At 42.4% G+C, this 21,501-nt stretch overlaps 1 protein-coding gene across 1 annotated transcript in view; it reads right to left on the reverse strand.

The window, feature by feature from the left end:
* Positions 1 to 21,501, reverse strand: part of LOC139531787 (piezo-type mechanosensitive ion channel component 2-like) — a 151,127-nt gene that overhangs the window by 53,656 nt on the left and 75,970 nt on the right. The window contains exons 5-7 of the mRNA XM_071328627.1: positions 17,850 to 18,012; positions 1,503 to 1,830; positions 879 to 1,092 (exon numbers count right to left, since the gene is read on the reverse strand). Coding sequence (XP_071184728.1) covers positions 879 to 1,092; positions 1,503 to 1,830; positions 17,850 to 18,012 — 705 coding nt within the window. The remainder of the gene's footprint in view (positions 1 to 878; positions 1,093 to 1,502; positions 1,831 to 17,849; positions 18,013 to 21,501) is intronic.

Here is a 21,501-nt window from a genome sequence, read left to right on the forward strand (position 1 = left end):
GTGGAGCGGGCCTGAGTGTCTGATGCCGGGGCCAGATTAAATACACCATGATCTACAGCCTCCAGCAGATGTCAAACACATTGTTGTGTGTTGTCTGGAGCGAAGAGGCAGACGATGCACATGTTTTATCAGAGGGCCCTTTAATCTTAAAGGTGCACCGTCCACTGACAACTCCCAGTGCTGCTTTTCATAGGAATTCCTCTCCCTTTCTTTTGTTTTGATAAAGAGAGAGAAAGATAGGGGGGAGAGAAAAGAGAGAGCGAGAGAGAGGGGAAGGGAGAGATAATTCTTCACCCTTTCAACTTGACACAAGTAATCTCTTCCACAAGAAATACCATTGCTTTCACGGTCGGATTGTAACTTACCCGCTGTGACGCCGGATACGACCAAAGCCAGCGGACGGACACTTGACACCGACTCTGACACATGCAATCGGCTCAGTCTTTGAGACTTGGATTTCTTGATTTTATTTTGGTGTATTTTATCCCCTAGACAATTTTTTGAGGGGTAATCTTATTGGTCACAGTCAGAGCCTCAGTGTTCCTGTATTCCTATACAGCTAAGTGATTACACACGAAGATGTTATCCTGATTTGCTGTGATTCAAAATGATCATGTATACAGACGTGTCGCTTTTTTGAATAATGTAGGTGGGTTGCCTTTAGCTACATGAAAACATTTCACATTACATTTTAGTAGACACTCTCTTTAGGTTTACTTACAGTAGTGAGTACATACATTTGACATACTTTTTCACATTGGTCCCCCATGGGAATTGAACCCACGGCCTTGGCATTGCAATTGCCACGCTCTACCAACTGAGCCACACCTCCCCTGAAAATACACACATGCACACACACCCACAGCACACTTTCTCACCTGGCGTAGCTATCCCCGGGTGGGATGAGCTCCTGGAAGAGCTGGAACTGGTAGAGGTAGAGAACCACCAGGTGTCCAGCACTGAAGATGGCCATGAGGACACACAGACAGCTGAAAATGAGCGGGTGGAAGGTCCGACAGAAGGACCACCAGGTACACAGGCCCAGGAAGGTGAAGAAGTACACCGCAGAGGTCAGGGAGGGCAGCATGATGCCTGGAACAGCACAGAAGCAGAGGAGGACATAGTGGCTGATAGAACATCACCAGTGAGACTGGATGGAGCAGTTTGCATTGTATTTCCTAGTATTGACTTTACGTTGTTGTCCGATCGCATCTCAGATTTTTACGTTTCACACCAGAGAATGAAAAATATGGTACCATTCTAGGTAAGGAAGTTTTACATTCAGTAAGGCTTTGGGAAACAAGGTTCATCCTAACCATTAATGTGTGTATTGTCTCATGCAATTTTTTTATATTGAATACTGAATGTTTCCAGGTAAAACGTCATTAAGTTCAATCAATGATTCATTCAAGTCAATTCAAGCAAATTAGAAATTGAGTAACTGCACTGCTCTGTTGATACGTTTGGGATTGTCAGTCATTCGTTTGAGTGAGGGCACTTACCTGTAAGGCCCAGTAATATGGTGACCACTACTTTCCCTGCAGTGGTAATAAGATTCCCAATGATCTCCTTGACTTTGGACGCCACCGCCGCTATCTGACGAAGGATTATCATCTTAGTGCTCTCCTCCTCTTCTTCACCTTCCTCTTCTTCCCCCTCTCCTGTCTCCTCCACCTCGTCCCCGGTCATCTCTCCATCCCCGTGTTCAAATTCCTCCTCGAACACCAGGTCGTCCTCCTCCAACCACACTTCCTCCCTTTTCTCCTCCACCTCCTCCCTTTTCTCCTCCACCGCCTCCCTTTTCTCCTCCTCCTCGTCTTCCTTCTTTTCCTGGGGAAAGAAGATGAATACAATGAGTATCAACGCAGAAATTAATAACCTGCACACCTTGCTCCATTGAGTATAAACGGCTTTGCTGAGTAGCCCTGCTTTGTTGAGAGAAATCAATCCAATAGACTGTGAAGACATTGTATTGGATGAAGTCATTGTGTTGCCAATATGTCTGATACTTTGAGTGTTTCTGTGTAGAGACAACAGAGCTGAGCTAAAAACCCTGTCAAGCATTTGATGCAGAACCTTGTTGCAGTGAAGCTGCTGATAGAGTTTTTTTTTGGAGGGTCCGAGGAGTTACGTCCCATTGTAATGATTAATGAGAAGGGTTAGAGGAGAGATTACAGGTCTGTTTGACAGTGACATACAGCAGGACCGTACTCCAGCCATTTTAACTAGCTGTCTCTTTTTAAGGCATCAAACGACTAAACAAGTCTAACGACTGCCTCCAATTCAGCAAACCTGCACTTTTCACTAAACATCAGCCAGTGCGTGTTTTGATTTAAATAGCAATTATACTGTTGGCTATTTAAGACTGCTGTCATGCAAACCAGGAAAAAGGCATATGGATTGTAAATGGTTAGCTAGCATTCTGGTTTACATTAGCCATGAGCTATAGTGTCTCATTGCATTTAATAATGTCAGAAAATAACATTGTTTCAATAGCAGGCCATATGGTGAAGGTAACAAAGGGAAAAAGCTTAAGAGATTGTTTTGTGTATTCATAACATAAATCCCAGGAAAACAATATATGTTGACCTTGCGTCATTGCTGGTATCTTCTGTACTATATTATAGATGTTGCTCTCCTTCTCCCATTTATAAATAATACATATGTCAACAGGTGCATTTCAAATGTACATAAAGACTAATTATTAGCCTGTTTGTCTGTGCATTAGATTATAAAGTGACATGCGTTAGGCGAAAGACTCTCCTAACGAGGTTAGGTGAACATAAATGAATCTACTGGGACATAACAGGATGGATGAGCATTAAGAGAAATTCGATTAGGTGTGGGACGCTGGAGACGAGACAGAATGTGGGCTTCACCTCAAAAGCAGCAGACAGACTAGCTGACTCCGAACTGTGGTAGATGCTCAACATCGGTTAACGTATGTTTTTATCATATGTACTTCAAATGTCAGTTGTTAAAACTCACTAGGGTACGTGGGATGCTAGCGTCCCACCTGGCCAATATCCAGTGAAATTGCAGAGCGCCAAATTCAAAAACAGAAATAGTCATTATAAAAATTCATAAAACATACAAGTGTTATACATCGGTTTAAAGATTAACTTCTTGTTAATCCAACCACGGTGTCAGATTTCAAAAAGGCTTTACGGCGAAAGCATACCATGTGATTATCTGAGAACAGCGCCCAGCAGACAAATCATTACAAACAGTAACCAGCCAAGTAGAGGAGTTACACAAGTCAGAAATAGTGATAAAATGAATCGCTTACCATTGATGATCTTTATATGGTTGCACTCACAAGACTCCCATTTATTCAATAAATGTTTGTTTTGTTCGATAAAGTCCATGTTTATATCCAAAAGCCTCAGTTTTGTTCGCACGTTTTGTTCAGTAATCCACAGGCTCAAACGCAGTCAAAACAGGCAGACGAAAAATCCAAATAGTATCCGTAAAGTTCGTAGAAACGTGTCAAACAATGTTTATAATACATCCACAGGTTGTTTTTAGTCATAATAATCAAAAATATTTCAACCGGACAATAACGTCGTCAATATAAAAGGTGAACAAGAAAGGCATGCTCTCAGTCGTGCGCATGAAAAAGCTCTGGAACACTGAATGGTCCACTCATTCAGAGTGTTCTTACTCCCTAATTTTTCAGAATACAAGCCTGAAACAATTTCTGAAGACTTGACATCTAGTGGGAGCCATAGGAAGTGCAATTTGAGTCCTAAGTCAATGGACACTGTAATGGCATTCGATAGAAAACTACGAACATAAAAAAATCCCACTTCCTGGATGGATTTTTCTCAGGTTTTCGCCTGCCAAATCAGTTCTGTTATACTCACAGACATTATTTTAACAGTTTTGGAAACTTTAGAGTGTTTCTATCCAAATCTACCAATTATATGCATATCCTAGCGTCTGGGCCTGAGTAGCAGGCAGTTTACTTTGGGCACGCTTTTCATCCGGAAGTGAAAATAGTGCCCCCCTACCCCAGTGAAGTTAATTCAATTTAGAAACAAGGACATTTAGAAACACTTTAGATAAAGTGTTTAAAAATATACATGTTAGTTACATAGTAGTTACAACTGTTATAGGCCTACCTGTTTGTAACTTTGTAACAATATGTATTTACACCGTAATTATACCTAACCTACTTATATAAATACATAGGTTTTAGGATCCTTTTCAACACTGGAAATGACCACAAGGTAGCAGACAATGGACAAAAGTATACCATTTATGTCACAAGAAGCAATATTTTACACAACCGTAAAAAACTAAAGCAGTGGTATAAAATTTAACTGTGATGGAGATTCAAATTGAACGCACCTGTTCTTTTACATACTTTGCACAAAAGATGTATCAAGTAACATTGTGGATATTGTTCAAACATAATATGAATGATATGCACTCAAGTCATAACAATCATTTCATTTATACAGCAGGCTTTGATGCCTACATCTAGAGGCATTAATCATAGGTTCACTGTCCAATGTATCACTCCAAATAAACAATAAAAAGAAGTCATAACTATGAGGAAATCCAATTCTGCTCGTCCGGAAGGGAAACAAAAGCAATACAAAGGCTTCTGGGCATAGACATGTTATTTCTGGATTGGCAAAATCCAAAATTACCACAAAAAAGGAAATTCAAAGGGCCCTGGATTGGAATAGTTCGATGTTTGATATTTATCATAATAAATACAATTTGAAGGAAAAACTAAGAAAGTTTTGCTTCAGAAACAGACATCACTAATTAGATAAAAAGCTCCCATTTCTGAACACAGAAAAAGCTAACTATTGCTAAAAAACTAAACTATTCCTCAGAAAAAAGTGTTGTCATATGGGTACATGTGGTCATCTGAGATTAATTGGCATAATTTCCTAAAAACATTATTCTCTCATGGTTCATATAGACACATAATAGTCCAACGTGTGAGATGAAAGAATCTTTGGGGATTCGGCTGAGAACTCGAGACCCTCGTTCAGTCACTGTTGCTGTGGTGGGAACCTCAACCTGGACCATGGTTAAACCATATCTAAACCAGGTTGATCCTTTCAACAGCACACTCTGGTTTAATATCTACACTGCAGTCAGCAATTACAGAACTGAAATAAAAAAACATTAGTGCAGCCTAATCACTTGTTTATTTGAAAGGGGCCTACATGGTAAAAAAATGAAATCTGCCTACATATTTCCCCTACTCTATATTTATTATACCACCACAATGAATGAGCGCTCTGTGCGATCACTCGCCGCCCTATCGCAAAATCTCCACAGAGTAACACAAACAAGTCTTTCTCGCTAGAGCCTGAGAGAAAATACCAAAGTCAGTAATCTGCTCACTATCGGCCGTGGCATATCATAATTGATCAAACAAGTTCCGTTTGATGAAGCCCGGTTTATTTAACCGCGGCAACTGCTCCCATGTGGCCGTCGGGTGGCCGCGCCAATGCAGCTTGCAGCTGGGAGTTCAAACCCCAATGCTCAACAGAGGAGGCAGCGAAATAACCAACGGCTCCCTAATGAACCTCCTGAGGGATCAGATTCCACATCGTCCTCCCGGCTCTCACAAACAGGCTCTCAGTCTGTCCACAGGCCGCGCCTACTGAAACATACCATATCACTACCACACTAAGATGATGGAGGTGGTGGTTGGAGTCAGTGGGGTTTATTGTAGCCAGTCTAGACATCAGCACCTCCCCTGGTAGGTCTACTGCCGGTTCACTGTACAGTATCATGACTAGTACATACTGCCGGTTCACTGTACAGTATCATGACTAGTACATACTGCCGGTTCACTGTACAGTCTTATAACTAGTACATACTGCCGGTTCAAATCAAATCAAATCAAATTTTATTTGTCACATACACATGGTTAGCAGATGTTAATGCGAGTGTAACGAAATGCTTGTGCTTCTAGTTCCGACAATGCCGTAATAACCAACAAGTAATCTAACCTAACAATTCCACAACTACTACCTTATACACACAAGTGTAAAGGGATAAAGAATATGTACATAAAGATATATGAATGAGTGATGGTACAGAACGGCATAGGCAAGATGCAGTAGATGTATAGAGTACAGTATATACATATGAGATGAGTAATGTAGGGTATGTAAACATAAAGTGGCATAGTTTAAAGTGGCTAGTGATACATGTATTACATAAAGATGGCAAGATGCAGTAGATGATATAGAGTACAGTATATACATATACATATGAGATGAGTAATGTAGGGTATGTAAACATTATATTAAGTGGCATTGTTTAAAGTGGCTAGTGGTACATTTTTACATAATTTCCATCAATTCCTATTATTAAAGTGGCTGGAGTTGAGTCAGTATGTTGGCAGCGGCCGCTAAATGTTAGTGGTGGCTGTTTAACAGTCTGATGGCCTTGAGATAGAAGCTGTTTTTCAGTCTCTCGGTCCCTGCTTTGATGCACCTGTACTGACCTCGCCTTCTGGATGATAGCTGGGTGAACAGGCAGTGGCTTGGGTGGTTGTTGTCCTTGATGATCTTTATGGCCTTCCTGTGACATCGGGTGGTGTAGGTGTCCTGGAGGGCAGGTAGTTTGCCCCCGGTGATGCGTTGTGCAGACCTCACTACCCTCTGGAGAGCCTTACGGTTGTGGGCGGAGCAGTTGCCGTACCAGGCGGTGATACAGCCCGACAGGATGCTCTCGATTGTGCATCTGTAGAAGTTTGTGAGTGCTTTTGGTGACAAGCCGAATTTCTTCAGCCTCCTGAGGAGGCTGTACAGTCACTGTACAGTATCATGACTAGTACATACTGCCGGTTCACTGTACTGTATTATGACTAGTCATACTGCTGGTTCACTGTACAGTATCATGACTAGTACATACTGCCGGTTCACTGTACAGTATCATGACTAGTACATACTGCCGGTTCACTGTACAGTCTTATAACTAGTACATACTGCCGGTTCACTGTACAGTATTATAACAAGTACATACTGCCGGTTCACTGTACTGTATTATGACTAGTCATACTGCTGGTTCACTGTACTGTATTATGACTAGTCATACTGCTGGTTCACTGTACAGTATCATGACTAGTACATACTGTCGGTTCACTGTACAGTCTTATAACTAGTACATACTGCCGGTTCACTGTACAGTATTATAACAAGTACATACTGCCGGTTCACTGTACAGTATTATGACTAGTCATACTGCTGGTTCACTGTACAGTATCATGACTAGTACATACTGCCGGTTCACTGTACAGTCTTATAACTAGTACATACTGCCGGGTTCACTGTACAGTATTATAACAAGTACATACTGCCGGTTCACTGTACAGTATTATGACTAGTCATACTGCTGGTTCACTGTACAGTATTATAACAAGTACATACTGCCGGTTCACTGTACAGTATTATGACTAGTCATACTGCTGGTTCACTGTACTGTATCATGACTAGTACATACTGCCGGTTCACTGTACAGTATCATGACTAGTTGGATACTTGGTTGGTCATTGGTCAGCTTCTGTTTTCAACTGACCAAAAATATTGTCAGACTACTATTGCGTACTACTGCATCATCGTACAACATGACTTTCCTATCAAGCCTTGTACTTTTGCCACAAAACAACGAGGGTATTTGCTTTCACTAAGCCTTTAAGCTTGTGAAAAACTTAAGGGATATTGCAAGAAGTGGGCAGGCCTGTCGAGTGAAGCCACAAAGGCCGAATCCAATTCTATATCCCCAACCACAAGCCTCAGTTTAGTACCTTACAAATGACACATATAAAACCCAAGGGAAACACCATACCAAAGGCATTGGGAGCCATTCAGCTGTTAGGCCAGTGCCCTGTAAATTAGTCTATTGGTAAAGCCACAAATAACCAGATCAGACCTTGAGGCTTCTAAGGCTCCTATGAACAATAACATCCGGTGGTCCTGCTTGATATCCTAGCAAGAAACCATATTGATATAGCAATGGTCAAAGAAACACCCCTACCCCAGAAAGACGTACATACAGTAGAATAGAGAACTATTCGTACAAACTGGCTGCTTTTTCATGAGCCCCAAACAAAACTGAAGGTGTAATCATAATGATACAGTGCATTCAGAAATTATATAGACCACTTGTCTTTTTCTACATTTTGTTATGTTACAGCCTTATCCTAAAATGGATGAAATATTTTTCCCCCTCATCAATCAACACAAAATACCCCATAATGACAAAGCAAAAACACTCTTGTGTGCAAATGTATAAAAAATAAAAAAACGTATATCACATTTACATAAGTATTCAGACCCTTTATTCAGTACTTTGTGAAAAGCACCTTTGGCAGCGATTACAGTCTCAAGTCTTCTTGGGTATGATGCTACAAGCTTGGAACACATATATTTGGTAGTTTCTCATATTGTTCTCTGCAGATCCATCAAGCTCTGTCAGGTTGAATGGGGAGCGTCGCTGCACAGCTATTTCCTGGTCTCTCCAGAGATGTTCGATCGGGTTCAAGTCTGGGCTCTGGCTGGGCCTATCAAGGACATTCAGAGACTTGTCCCGAAGCCACTCCTGTGTAGTCTTAGCTGTGTGCTTAGGGTTGTTGTACTGTTGGAAGGTGAACCTTTGCCCCAGTCGGAGGTCCTAAGCGCTCTGGAGCAGGTTTTCATCAAGGATCATTCTGTACTTTGCTCCGTTCATCTTTCCCTCGATCCTGACTAGTCTCCCAGTCCCTGCCGCTGAAAAACATCCCCACAGCATGATGCTGCCACCACCATGCTTCAATGTAGGGATGGTGCCAGGTTTCCTCATCAGACCAGAGAATCTTGTTTCTCATCGTCTGAGAGTCCTTGAGGTGCCCTTTGGAAAACTCCAAGTGAGCTGTCATGTGTCTTTTATTGAGGAGTGGCTTCCATCTGGCCACGCTACCATAAAGGCCTGATTGGTGGAGTGCTGCAGAGATGGTTGTCCTTCTGGAAGGTTCTCCCATCTCCACAGAGGGACTCTGGAGCTCTGTCAGAGTGATCATCGGGTTCTTGGTCACCTCCCTCACCAAGGCCCTTCTCCCCCATAGCTCAGTTTGGCCGGGCGGCCAGCTCTAGGGAGAGTCTTGGAGGTTTTCCCTTTTCCAGATTTCAAATAGGCTTTTCAGCGAAAGCACTACAAACGATTATGTTAGGTCACCACAAAACCACAATAAGCACAGCCATTTTTCCAGCGAAAGATAGCTTTCACAAAAACCAGTAATAGAGATCAAATTAATCACTAACCTTTGATTATCTTCATCAGATGACACTCATAGGACTTCATGTTACACAATACATGCATGTTTTGTTTGATAAAGTTCATATTTATAACAAAAAATCGGAGTTTACATTTGCGCGTTAGATTCACTAGTTGCAAAAACATCAAGTGATTTTGCATAGCCACATCGTTTCAACAGAAATACTCCTCATAAATGTAGATGATAAGACAAGTTATACACATGGAATTATAGATATACCTCTCCTTAATGCAACCGCTGTGTCAGATTTAAAAAAAACTGCAAAAATCTGAGACGGAGCTCAGAACAATAGCCAAATTAGCCGCCATGTTGGACTCAACAGAAACCAGAAAATACATGATAAATGTTTCCTTACCTTTGATGAACTTCATCAGAAGGCAGTCCTAGGAATCCCAGGTCCACAATAAATGCTTGATTTGTTCGATAATGTCTGTTATTTATGTCCAATTAGCTACTTTCGAATTGTTTACCAAATGCCCTAACCAAAGTCTCAAAGCGCGTCCACTATAACATGATGAAATGTCCAAAAGTTCCATTACAGTCAGTAGAAACATGTCAAACGATGTACTGAATCAATCTTTAGAATGTTGTTAACATACATCTTGAATAACGTTCCAACCGGAGAATTACATTGACTTCAATTGACCGATGGAACGGAGCTCACTCTCACGTGAAGGCGCCAGTTCAATGCGTGGGCACCTCATGGAAGTGATTACTCATTCCTGTCTCCTTCGGCCCCCCTTCACATTAGAGTCATCAGACAAAGTTCTATTGACTGTTGACATCTAGTGGAAGCCGTAGGAAGTGAAAACCCATCCACATCTCTCTGTATTTTCAATGAGAGCTTGGTTGAAAATCTGGCACCCCCAGAAAATATCCAAACAGGAAGTGGAACCTCTCAGGTTTTTGCCTGCCATAAGAGTTCTGTTATACTCACAGACATAATTCAAACAGTTTTAGAAACTTCAGAGTGTTTTCTATCCAATACTAATAATAATATGCATATATTAGCAACTATGACATAGGAGCAGGCCGTTTACTCTGGGCACCTCTGTGCACCTTTCATCCAAGCTACTCAATACTGCCCCTTCAGCCATAAGAAGTTAATGTGATATTTCATTTTTGTTATTTAATACATTTGAATAAGGCTATAACGTAACCAAATGTGGAAAAAGTCAAAGGGTCTGAATACTTTCCGAATGCACTGTATATGGGATCAGTAACATAGCGACTCATTAACCTTACACCCTAAAGATATCAAACTAAGAGGGGCCCCTAGATTTAAGGCAGAGTGAACTATAGGTGGAGCCACCCTGTAAGGGTGAAGTCTAGGATCAGAGTGGTGGGTTTCAGTAGGCATCAGTAGCGGCCACCATTGTCTTGTCCCTTTCCTACAGTAGCTTCTAGCTAGTATCAGCTAGCTACATCTGTAACTAGTTCACTACCATTGACTAGCCTACAGACTAGCCCACAGGTCCATGGACTAGCTATAGCATCACAGTGAGCCTGTACATTGGCAAGTGTGATGACTAGGCTGTGGAGTTGTGAGAGAGCCAGCCAGTGATCAGAGCAGAGCAGAAAGGAGTACAGCGGGGCAGTATGGTGGTGAGGTTCTAATTAGCCCCTGAGTCATACAGCTGTAAAGGACCCTGCCAAGGGAGGGTGGGGGGGGGCACATACCAACTCATTACCACTCCACAACACGCTGTACACTTGGAGAGAACACGTCCCCACACTGCTTTTATTAGGGGAGAGAGAGAGAGAGAGAGAGAGAGAGAGAGAGAGGGCAAGTTTGGAGCAGGAGCTCTGTCCTGGCACTGAGATTCTTTCACTGGCACCAGATGAGGAGCAGTGAGAATACGAGTCATCAGATGAGGAATGGTGAAGATACGAGCCACCAGATGAGGAGCGGTGAGAATACGAGCCACCAAATGAGAAGCGGTGAAGATACGAGCCCCCAAATGAGGAGCGGTGAGAATACGAGCCACCAAATGAGAAGCGGTGAAGATACAAGCCACCAAATGAGGAGCGGTGGAGATACGAGCCACCAAATGAGGAGCGGTGAAGATACGAGCCACCAAATGAGGAGCGGTGAGAATACGAGCCACCAAATGAGAAGCGGTGAAGATACGAGCCACCAAATGAGGAGCGGGGAAGATACGAGCCACCATATGAGGAGCGGTGAAGATACGAGCCACCAGATGAGGAGCGGTGAAGATACGAGCCACCAGATGAGGAGCGGTGAAGATACGAGCCACCAGATGAGGAGCGGTGAAGATACGAGCCACCAGATGAGGAGCGGTGAAGATACGAGCCACCAGATGAGGAGCGGTGAAGATACGAGCCACCAGATGAGGAGCGGCGAAGATACGAGCCACCAGATGCGGAGCAGTGAAGATGCAATCCACCAAGCACATGGCAGCAGAGTGAGAGATGATACAGAGTGGATAAGAGAGGAAGAGAAGACAGGTTAATAGGAGATAAGGGGAAACTATAGAAGACTAGAGGCATGGAGAGAGGACAGGAGATAATAGAACGTGAGAGGAGGAGAGGAAAGGACATACAGGAAGAGAGAGGTAAAAGAGGGAGAGGTAAGAAAGAGAGGAGTCTGGTAACCCTAGCACAAAATAAAATGTATGCACTCACTACTGTACGTCGCTCTGGATAAGAGCGTCTGCTAAATTACTAAAATGTTAATGTGAAATGTAGCACTGCCGCTGTCGAAAACACAACACCAGCTAATGTCGACCAGATGTGTCTCCTTCCCCTGGCGCTGGAATGCAAATGTATTGTTAATGGGAGCAAAACAGACAAAGATTAGGAAGTGCTGGTGCGCTGTGAGCGGCACATTCCGCGGCAACACAAATATTGAGCTAAGACTAATGTTGCACGAATTAGGATTTTCGCAGGTTTACAGTGCCTTTTGTAAAGTATTCAGACCGCTTTACTTTTTCCACATTTGGGTAGGTTACAGCCTTATTCTAAAATTGGAGAAGAAAAAAAACATTTAATCAATCGACACACAATACCTCATAATGACAAAGCAAAAACAGGATTTTAGAAATGTTTGCTAATAAAAAAACTAAAAAAAACTGGACTATTACATTTACATAAGTATTCAGAACCTTTACTCAGTACTTTGTTGAAGCACCTTTGGTAGCGATTACAGCCTCGAGTCTTCTTGGGTATGACGCTACAAGTTTGGCACACCTGTATATAGACAGGTGTGTGCCTTTCCAAATTATGTCCAATCAATTCAATTTACCACAGGTGGACTCCAATCAAGTTGTAGAAACATCTCAAGGATGATCAATGGAAACAAAGGGTCTGAATACTAATGTAAATAAGGTATTTCTGTTTTTTATTTTTAATAAAACTGTTTTTACTTTGTCATTATTGGGTATTGTGTGTAGATTATTTAATCAATTCTAGAAAAAGGCTGTAACGTAACAAAATGTGGAAAAGGTCAAGGGGTCTGAATACTTTCCGAAGGCATGTGTTCTTGCGGTTTAGGGCCGCACGATTCCATCGGCATAGGAGAGAATATGAACAAACCTAATAAAATATTCAATTCAAAATCCAATCGCCACCCGACACCTGTAGGTTGGGGTTTAGTCGGTTGGCGTTTAGACAGCTTGGTGATTAACACACAGAGAAAGTCAAAATGAGTAGTGGTGGGGATTACACAAACACATCCCTACAATTATTAATAGGCATGAAAAATGAACCCCAGACTTCAGTCAAAGTGAATTATTGAATTACAGATGGACAGCCAACGAGAGAGAGAGAGAGAGAGAGACGGAGAGCTGTGCCCATGGAGACAGGAGCCCAACATTGGGAGCCGAGCATCTTTTTAATAAAGGTAATGCTTTTATGTCTCAGAGTCAGACAGAGTCAGACCTAACATGAACCACACACTCCACTTAGAGTAAAAGACATTAGGCGGTGGATATTAATGTTGTGTTTCCTGTGTCCTGCCAACAGTCAATCAGTCTGGTGCCTCACCTGTCACTGTGTCACGGTCTCAGAGGCATCCCATACATGTAATAACTGTGACTCACCCTGGCACCACATAAATCAGGCTGGTGTCAAAGCAGGCCATCTATACGACAGTGATTGCAAAACAAGATGTGGCTCAAGGAGGGAGGAGAAAACCATCAAGAGTAAACACATGACATGCCAAAACGTTGGGAGAAAACTAGGCAGAGTGTTTGCAGCCAGGTCAAATACTGGCCTATGAGACAGAGAGGGAGAAAACTAGGCAGAGTGTTCACAGCCACGTCAAATACTGGCCTATGAGACAGAGAGGGAGAAAACTAGGCAGAGTGTTTGCAGCCAGGTGAAATACTGGCCTATGACACAGGGGGGGGGGGAGAAAACTAGTCAGAGTGTTCACAGCCACGTCAAATACTGGCCTATGAGACAGAGGGGGAGAAAACCTCGCAGAGTGTTTGCAGCCAGGTAAAATACTGGCCTATGACACAGGGGGAGGGGGGAGAAAACTAGTCAGAGTGTTCACAGCCACGTCAAATACTGGCCTATGAGACAGAGGGGGAGAAAACTAGGCAGAGTGTTCACAGCCACGTCAAATACTGGCCTATGAAACAGAGGGGGAGAAAACTAGGCAGAGTGTTAGCAGCCAGGTCAAATACTGGCCTATGAGACAGAGGGGGAGAAAACTAGGCAGAGTGTTAGCAGCCAGGTCAAATACTGGCCTATGAGACAGAGGGGGAGAAAACTAAGCAGAGTGTTAGCAGCCAGGTCAAATACTGGCCTATGAGACAGAGGGGGAGAAAACTAAGCAGTGTTAGCAGCCAGGTCAAATACTGGCCTATGAGACAGAGGGGGAGAAAACTAAGCAGAGTGTTAGCAGCCAGGTCAAATACTGGCCTATGAGACAGAGGGGGAGAAAACTAAGCAGAGTGTTAGCAGTCAGGTCAAATACTGGCCTATGAGACAGAGGGGGAGAAAACTAAGCAGAGTGTTAGCAGCCAGGTCAAATACTGGCCTATGAGACAGAGGGGGAGACGCCAAAATCAGAGAATAAGGAAAAAAATAAGCAGGACTCCAAGACTTTTTGCAAAAGCTGGTCTGAGCCACATGGCCGAAAACAGCTCGACCTTGGAACAGGACGCACGCTGGTGTGTGTTAAATGAAGGCAGAAAAAAACAGAGAGTTGCAGGGAACGGGCCACATAACGAAGGCCAAGCGAAGGTGCCAGGGAGCTATGGATCAATCGAGGTATTGTGGAAGACGGTACTCGAGTTAAAGTCAACGAGCAGAACCGAGTCACACAAGCCCAAGGTCGCAGAGGGTCACCAGGGTTCAGGAGAGGGGGTGCCTTCAGAAAGTATTCATATCCCTTGACTTATTCCACATTTTATTCTGCTCCAGCCTGAATAAGACATTTATTAAATAGATGACAAAGTGAAAACATGTTTTTAGAAATGTTGGCAAATGTATTGAAAATAAAATACAGATATATAATTACATAAGTATTAACATCACTTTGTAGAAGCACCTTTGGCAACGATTACAACTGAGTCTTTCTTGGTTAGTCTCGAAGAGATTTCCACACCTGGATTGTGCAACATTTGCCCACTATTCAAGCAAACTGGTTGGTGATCATTGCTTGACAACCATTTTCAGGTCTTGCCATAGATTTTCAAGTAGATTTAAGTCAAAACAGTAACTCGGCAACCCAGGAACATTCACTGTCTTCTTGGTAAGCAACTCCAGTGTAGATTTGTCCTTGTGTTTTAGGTTATTTTCCTGCTGAAAGGTGAATTCATCTCCCAGTGTCTGGTGGAAAGCAAACTGAACCAGGTTTTCCTCTAGGATTTTGCCTGTGCTTAGCGCCATTCCATTTTTATCCTGAAAAACTCCCCAGTCCTTAATGATTACAAGCATACCCATAACATGATGCAGCCACCACTATGCTTGACAATATGGAGAGTGGTAGTCAGTAATGTTTTGTATTGGATTTGCCCCAAACATAACACTTTGTATTTAGGGCAAATGTTCATTGCTTTGCCACATTTCTTGCAGTATTATTTTAGTGTTTTCTTTGCAAACAGGATGCATGTTTTGTAATATTTTTATTCTGTACATGCTTCCTTCTTTTCACTCTGTCAATTAGGTTAATACTGTGGAGTGACTACAATGTTGTTGATCCATCCTCAGTTTTCTCCTATCACAGCCATTAAACTCTGTAAATGTTATAAAGTCACCATTGGCATCATGATGAAATCCATGAGTGGTTTCCTTCCTCTCCGTCAACTGAGTTAGGAGGACGCCTGTATCTTTGTAATGACTGGATGTATTGATACACCATCCAAAGTGTAATTAATAACTTCACCATGCTCAAAGGGATATTCAATGTCTGCTATTTTTTATACATTTTAAATCTACCAACAGGTGCCCTTCTTTGTGAGGCATTGGAAAACCTCAATGGTCTTTGTGGTTGAATCTGTGTTTGAAATTCACTGCTCGACTGAAGGACCTTACAGAGAATTATGTGACTTGTTAAGCACATTTTTACTCCTGAACTTATTTAGGCCTGACATAACAAAGGGGTTAAATAATTATTGTCTCAAAACATTTAAGCTTTTCATTTTTAATTAATTTGTAATTAATTTAGAAAAAATCATAACATTTTTACATTATGAGGTACTGTGTGTAGGCCAGTGACAAAAAAATCTAAATTCAATCCATTTTAAATTCAGGCTGTAACACAACAAAATGTGGAAAAAGTCAAGGGGTGCGAATACTTTCTGAATGCACTGTATGGGCGTCACTCTCTCTGCTATGGTCTTGGCCAGCAGAACAAGGCTACAACAAGAACCAAAGGGCCCAAATTGGACATGTGTTCACAGTTCCCCAACTAGCCAACAGCCGAATGAAGTGACTACAAAAATATGACCTTTTCTTCACGGCTGCTGAGAGAAACACAACATTCTTATTCTGAGGGAGGGAAAAAGAACATCAGGCCTTTGTCATAACTTTAATTTGGAGAACCGCTTGGTGGAGACTTTTTTACAATAAGGGGCTCTTAAATTGAATCAAGCGATCAAGTTCAAACAGTTCCAAGTACTGAACTTAATGCCATAAAATGGTTACAATAAGATTACATGCGTTTCATTTTTACTGCATTAATAATTGGGTATATCAATGCAATGTTTAGCTGGTGCAACACTCCTTAATTATCCACTGCCCGAAAGAATCCTTTAGACTGATGATACTCAACTTTAGTAAAAACCACATGGTCAACTAAATCTAGATATCTAGAGTCTTGTACAGCAATATACATTTAGAATGACCCATTTATAGGTTAACCACAGTTGGAATGACCCATTTATATGATAACCATTGTTGGAATGACCCATTTTATACGGTAACCATTGTTGGAATGACCCATTTTATACAGTAACCATTGTAGGAATGGCCCCTCCATCACCCACAAAACATAATGAACAAAGACAAATTCACATCCGCATTGAGGAATATGACAAAGCCCCCCAATTTCCTGTTCGGCTGCCGAATGCAATCTCTTTGGCTGCCGAGACCCAACCCGGGACCCATTTCAAGAGAGTTGCTGTGTTTCTCATCAACTGACCTTAACCTATCCCCACCCTCTCTTTCGTTTCTCACTTGTACAACAGCTATCTCGTCTCCGAGGCATTTCATCTAGACCTACATCTGTGTTGTGGCCGGTGTTCTGCCAGATGAACAGGCTCCACCAGTGTGTGTGTGTGTTGCCAGAACAACAGAGTGGCTCCAGAGGGAAAGAAGCTTTCCAACACACTCAGGGAGGCTGATCAAACACAGCAGTAGTCCCCCTTCACTAGGGAAAGAGAGAGAATCACAGTCCTGGGAAAAATCCCCCCCCCCACACACACACACACATGCACAAACACACACACACGCACACAAATGATGGCTGTTTGGTATTCATCCAGACAGTAATGTGCTTCACTTATTACGCTCTCCCGGAGCTGCAAGGTCTAATTTAGTGCACCTGGAAGTGAGCAGCCAACAGCCCCCCTGCTATAAAATAGGAAGACGGATTGCAGCTCGCTGAGAGACCAGCGCACTGGAGACAGTGTGTGTGTGTTTTGATGACCAAACATATCCCCAAGATGAGGAAGGGTGGAGTCTTTGGTTGGATTACTGAGGATTAACATGTAATGTTAAGGAGTTAAGAGCTTACACTTTCACTGATTGCACAACTTTCTGTTGTGGTAACCAAGCTGCCCCAGGAATTCTCTACTCTAACCCCAGATAAGTTCAGTGTAAGCCCAATTTTACCCAAAAATATCGGAACAGGACAGACGGAGGACAGCAGAGTATTTGGAGTGAGTTTATCTTTACAAGACAAAGTTAAAGTATTTGTTTCTTCGGGTTCTGTTAGTCTTGTCATTACTCTTCTGTAAGTTCCTGGCCTTTATTGCGCTGTATTACGTCAGACATTGATAAGGCTGTTGGGAGTTTAGGGTTCCCATCTAAATCCAAATAGACCAGGGCCCAACGTTTGTCTGTAGAGAGATGATGAGCTCACCTGATCTGGCTCGCAATTGGCGTTGTGCTGCTGCGACGTGTCTTTCACCTGCTGCTTCTCCTCCAGACTCAGGCACAGCAGCCACGTGACCAGGCCCGCCACGAACATGCCGATGTCTGGGACGAACACACGGATCCCGTTCCCTGCATCGGCACCTCGGACACTGCACACACGGACAGAGAGAAACAAGGAAAAATTGTAAGCCAATCAGGATAGATGAGATGAGGATAAATGCTTTGAGTGTTATTCTGTCATTTTCAGATGCAGTAGCCTATACTGTATTGTTTTATAAGGTTTCCTGTAAGTTGAGTGTCGATATTTGACGCCAGCATTGATAAAATGAAAACTGTACCAATTATACTTCAATTGTACATTTACAATCTATGTCTTTACCACGAAACGATGGTAAACACAACGTGGTGTGGTTAAGAGCTAGTTTATATATAATGCAAAACATTCCTCTTAATGGCTTTTATGGATCATAACAAAGTAGAGTAATCGTTAAATAGTTTACAGTCTGAATTCCTCTTCTATAAATATATGGGTGCAGTATTTCCTCTTATACCTGACTGGTAACAAAATGAAGGCCAACCACATTCATTCATATTCCAATATTGTTGACAGGAATTGTTTTCTCACGCAAAACACGGTGGATTGGTTATTGAAGTAAATCAGAGGCTCAATGTAAAGGTAAACAAAGTAGGTATAAGGAAATGGCTATATAACGTCAAAGTACAGCTGGTCTATACATTGTGTACTATACATTGTCCAATACATCGTCTCTATACATTGTGTCCTACACATTGTGTACTATACACTGTCCTATACATTGTCCTATACATCGTCTCTATACATTGTGTCCTATACATTGTGTCCTATACATTGTGTACTATCCATTGTGTACTATATGTGTACTATACACAATGTTTTACAGGCCTTTCTCCACCCACACCAATAAAAGCATGGCCTGTATTACATTTTTAACAAATGTCATAAAAAAGGTGCATTCTAACTTCCAAAACCCCCTTCGAGCTAAAATAACGCCTGAGATGAAATTAAGTTTTACGGGTGCCCTTTGCTCAGTAGTGCACTGCGCTAGCCTCTTAAAATACACTGAAAACATTTTGTTCCACAGAAAAGGCGTGGGTTATTCCCACTGTCCTCCCTGTTACAGCGCTGGTCCGGCTGGTTCTTATTTCCCATGCTCTGGAAGTGTATGCTGTGCTGTATCCGTTACAGTGGGCCCAACTCTGGTCCCCCTCTATTGGCCCAAAAAACATCTCTAATGAAATTAAACCATCCAATCCTTACCATGGCCTTCTTTCAATGCCACCGCCCCAACCCCAATTTCAATCGAAAAGCGTAACTTCTCAACTTTTCTATTTGCTCAGGTTCAAAGCAGTGAGCAGCAACACTAGGCAGATGTGAGAGAGAAGAAAAGTTTTTAAAAAACAGCTGAAGTTACATTTTCAGAGAAACCTTTTGAGCTCCATTTTCTGTTAGTGAATTGGGAGTGTGGGTGCGCAGTGCTGGCTTCTGGCTGGTAGGGAGCTTTTCATAAGAGGCCGCGGTGGGAGCACACAACACAGTACACCCTCTATGAACCAAAGACAGCTCAGGAGGCTGGTATTTCTGGTGAGTCATAGTGCAATGCACTCTGGGAGACTGTGTGATCTGGGTGGGACCTAGACATCACCAGACACACGGCCAGGGACACCGTGGGAGAGCACAAGGAGCTTAACATTAGTGATGATGTTCCGAAAAAGAGCAAGGTCAAACAAGAAAAAACCAATCTATATATTAGTGTGTAAACAGTCAGTTAGTTTGGAAGGGATGACCGAGTCTAAAGGTAGGGTAGAAAGACTGACAGGGAATTGGATTCTGTTATCAGTTTGAAGGCGTCAAGGAAGGCACTTTTAAAAAGCAGGTAGCCATTGCACAGGAACCTCTCCCCAAGAGGCCAATGGCAGTTGGGCCCCTGTGATGGTATTAGAAGAAATGGCTGTATAATCTCAGGATATTCAGGATATACTGCCACAAGCAGTAGATGGATATCCGAGTTTTCGCATGCTTGTTTTGCTTTGTTGTTGTGTTGCATAAAACGTTAAACAAATGTTTGGATTCCCATGGTGCTCGCTCCGCATGAACCCCTACGTTCAAAGGCGAGCGGCCAGGGGAGGGCACAGACGCAGACGCTTTGAACCGAGCGATATTTGCCTTCGTAAAAACATTTATAAGCTGCAGACGGCGCTAGTTAACACACTAGATAAAAACACATGAAAAAAACGGGGGCCCAAATAGCAGAGTCAACAAAAGCTCTTTGTAATGAAGCCTCTCTGTGTCTAAACGGTTTGCTTCTCTCTCGCCGTTTAAAGAGTCTTTCATCTCAGTCCTGCTCATAAAGACAGAGCTGTGGAGTTGTGAGCTGGCAACAGAAACCCTTGCACATGGCATTGATTTGGGACCGAAGATAATACGGGTGTGATAAATAACCACCTTTAACCATCTCTACTCCAGGAAGCGGCATTAAAGGGGAGGCCATCAATGTGGCTAGATGAACTGTACAGATTTAGCCTGTCAGTCTCATCTCTGGAAAGATATCTTGTCTTCATAGAAGAAGAAATGTAACTGGTTGATGGATACAGTGACAGGCTGCTACCGAGAGTGAACAGAGCTATCTGTTGACTGGCAGTTAATTTCGGAAGCCATAACAAAATGTTGCACTAGCTAGCGAGCTAACTCGATTTAGCTGTTATGAGAGACTAACTGGCACTGGACTTGTGGCCTTGAGGGCACACTGGCACATCTATCAATGGGGCATAGGAGTAGACTGTGGGCCCCTGGCTCTCCAGGGTGCCCAGCAGGGCTCCAACACACCAAGGTGCCAGAGAGGGAATAGACAGCTCAGAGTACAGCCAAGACAAGGTTGTTCAAACTAATACACACAAACCTGTGATATGGATTTCAACCTGAATCCTAGAAAGTCTTCAACACAACTATTTGCATTTACAGTAACCATTTAACCATTTCAAAATACACATGTCATCTAGTTTTGAAGATATCAAAACTACCCACATCAGAATAGAAAGAACTCCAATTCATAGAGGCCTAATAATAATATGATTTGAAGAAAATTACTGCAATCACGATGACAAACTTAGAATGATCAAGGATCTTGACTCTAGATCTTAGAAGATTATTTCTCTTGGTGTTTTTTTTTTATTGTTAAAATAGCTTAGAAGATCCTAAAAGATCTTGGAGGACTTTGCTTTCACCTACTTCCACTATTGTACCTTTTGTTTGCTCTACACTCGACATGCCAAATGTATTTAATTCACAAATACACAAAAACATGATCTGCTTCCTCCCCTCTTTCAATCACAGTCAACTACAACTCAATCATTCAACAGCTTGCATTGGCACATGGAACATGTTAACGAATGCACTGTGAAAAGTCATTAAATACAATTTCCCAAAGAGGAATCTCATTAATTCATTGATTTCGGTACCAGAACACCCCATGAGAGTGATAATATGGAGTCCATGACCCAATAATGACAGACCACTAAGATCATTGACTGGAGGACATCTGAGTGAATAGGTTTGAAATTCCTGACTGAACGTATCTCAACGACCTAGCGGGATATCTGGT

This window comes from Salvelinus alpinus, chromosome 10, assembly GCF_045679555.1.
Source record: "Salvelinus alpinus chromosome 10, SLU_Salpinus.1, whole genome shotgun sequence".
Taxonomy (NCBI): Eukaryota; Metazoa; Chordata; class Actinopteri; order Salmoniformes; family Salmonidae; genus Salvelinus; species Salvelinus alpinus.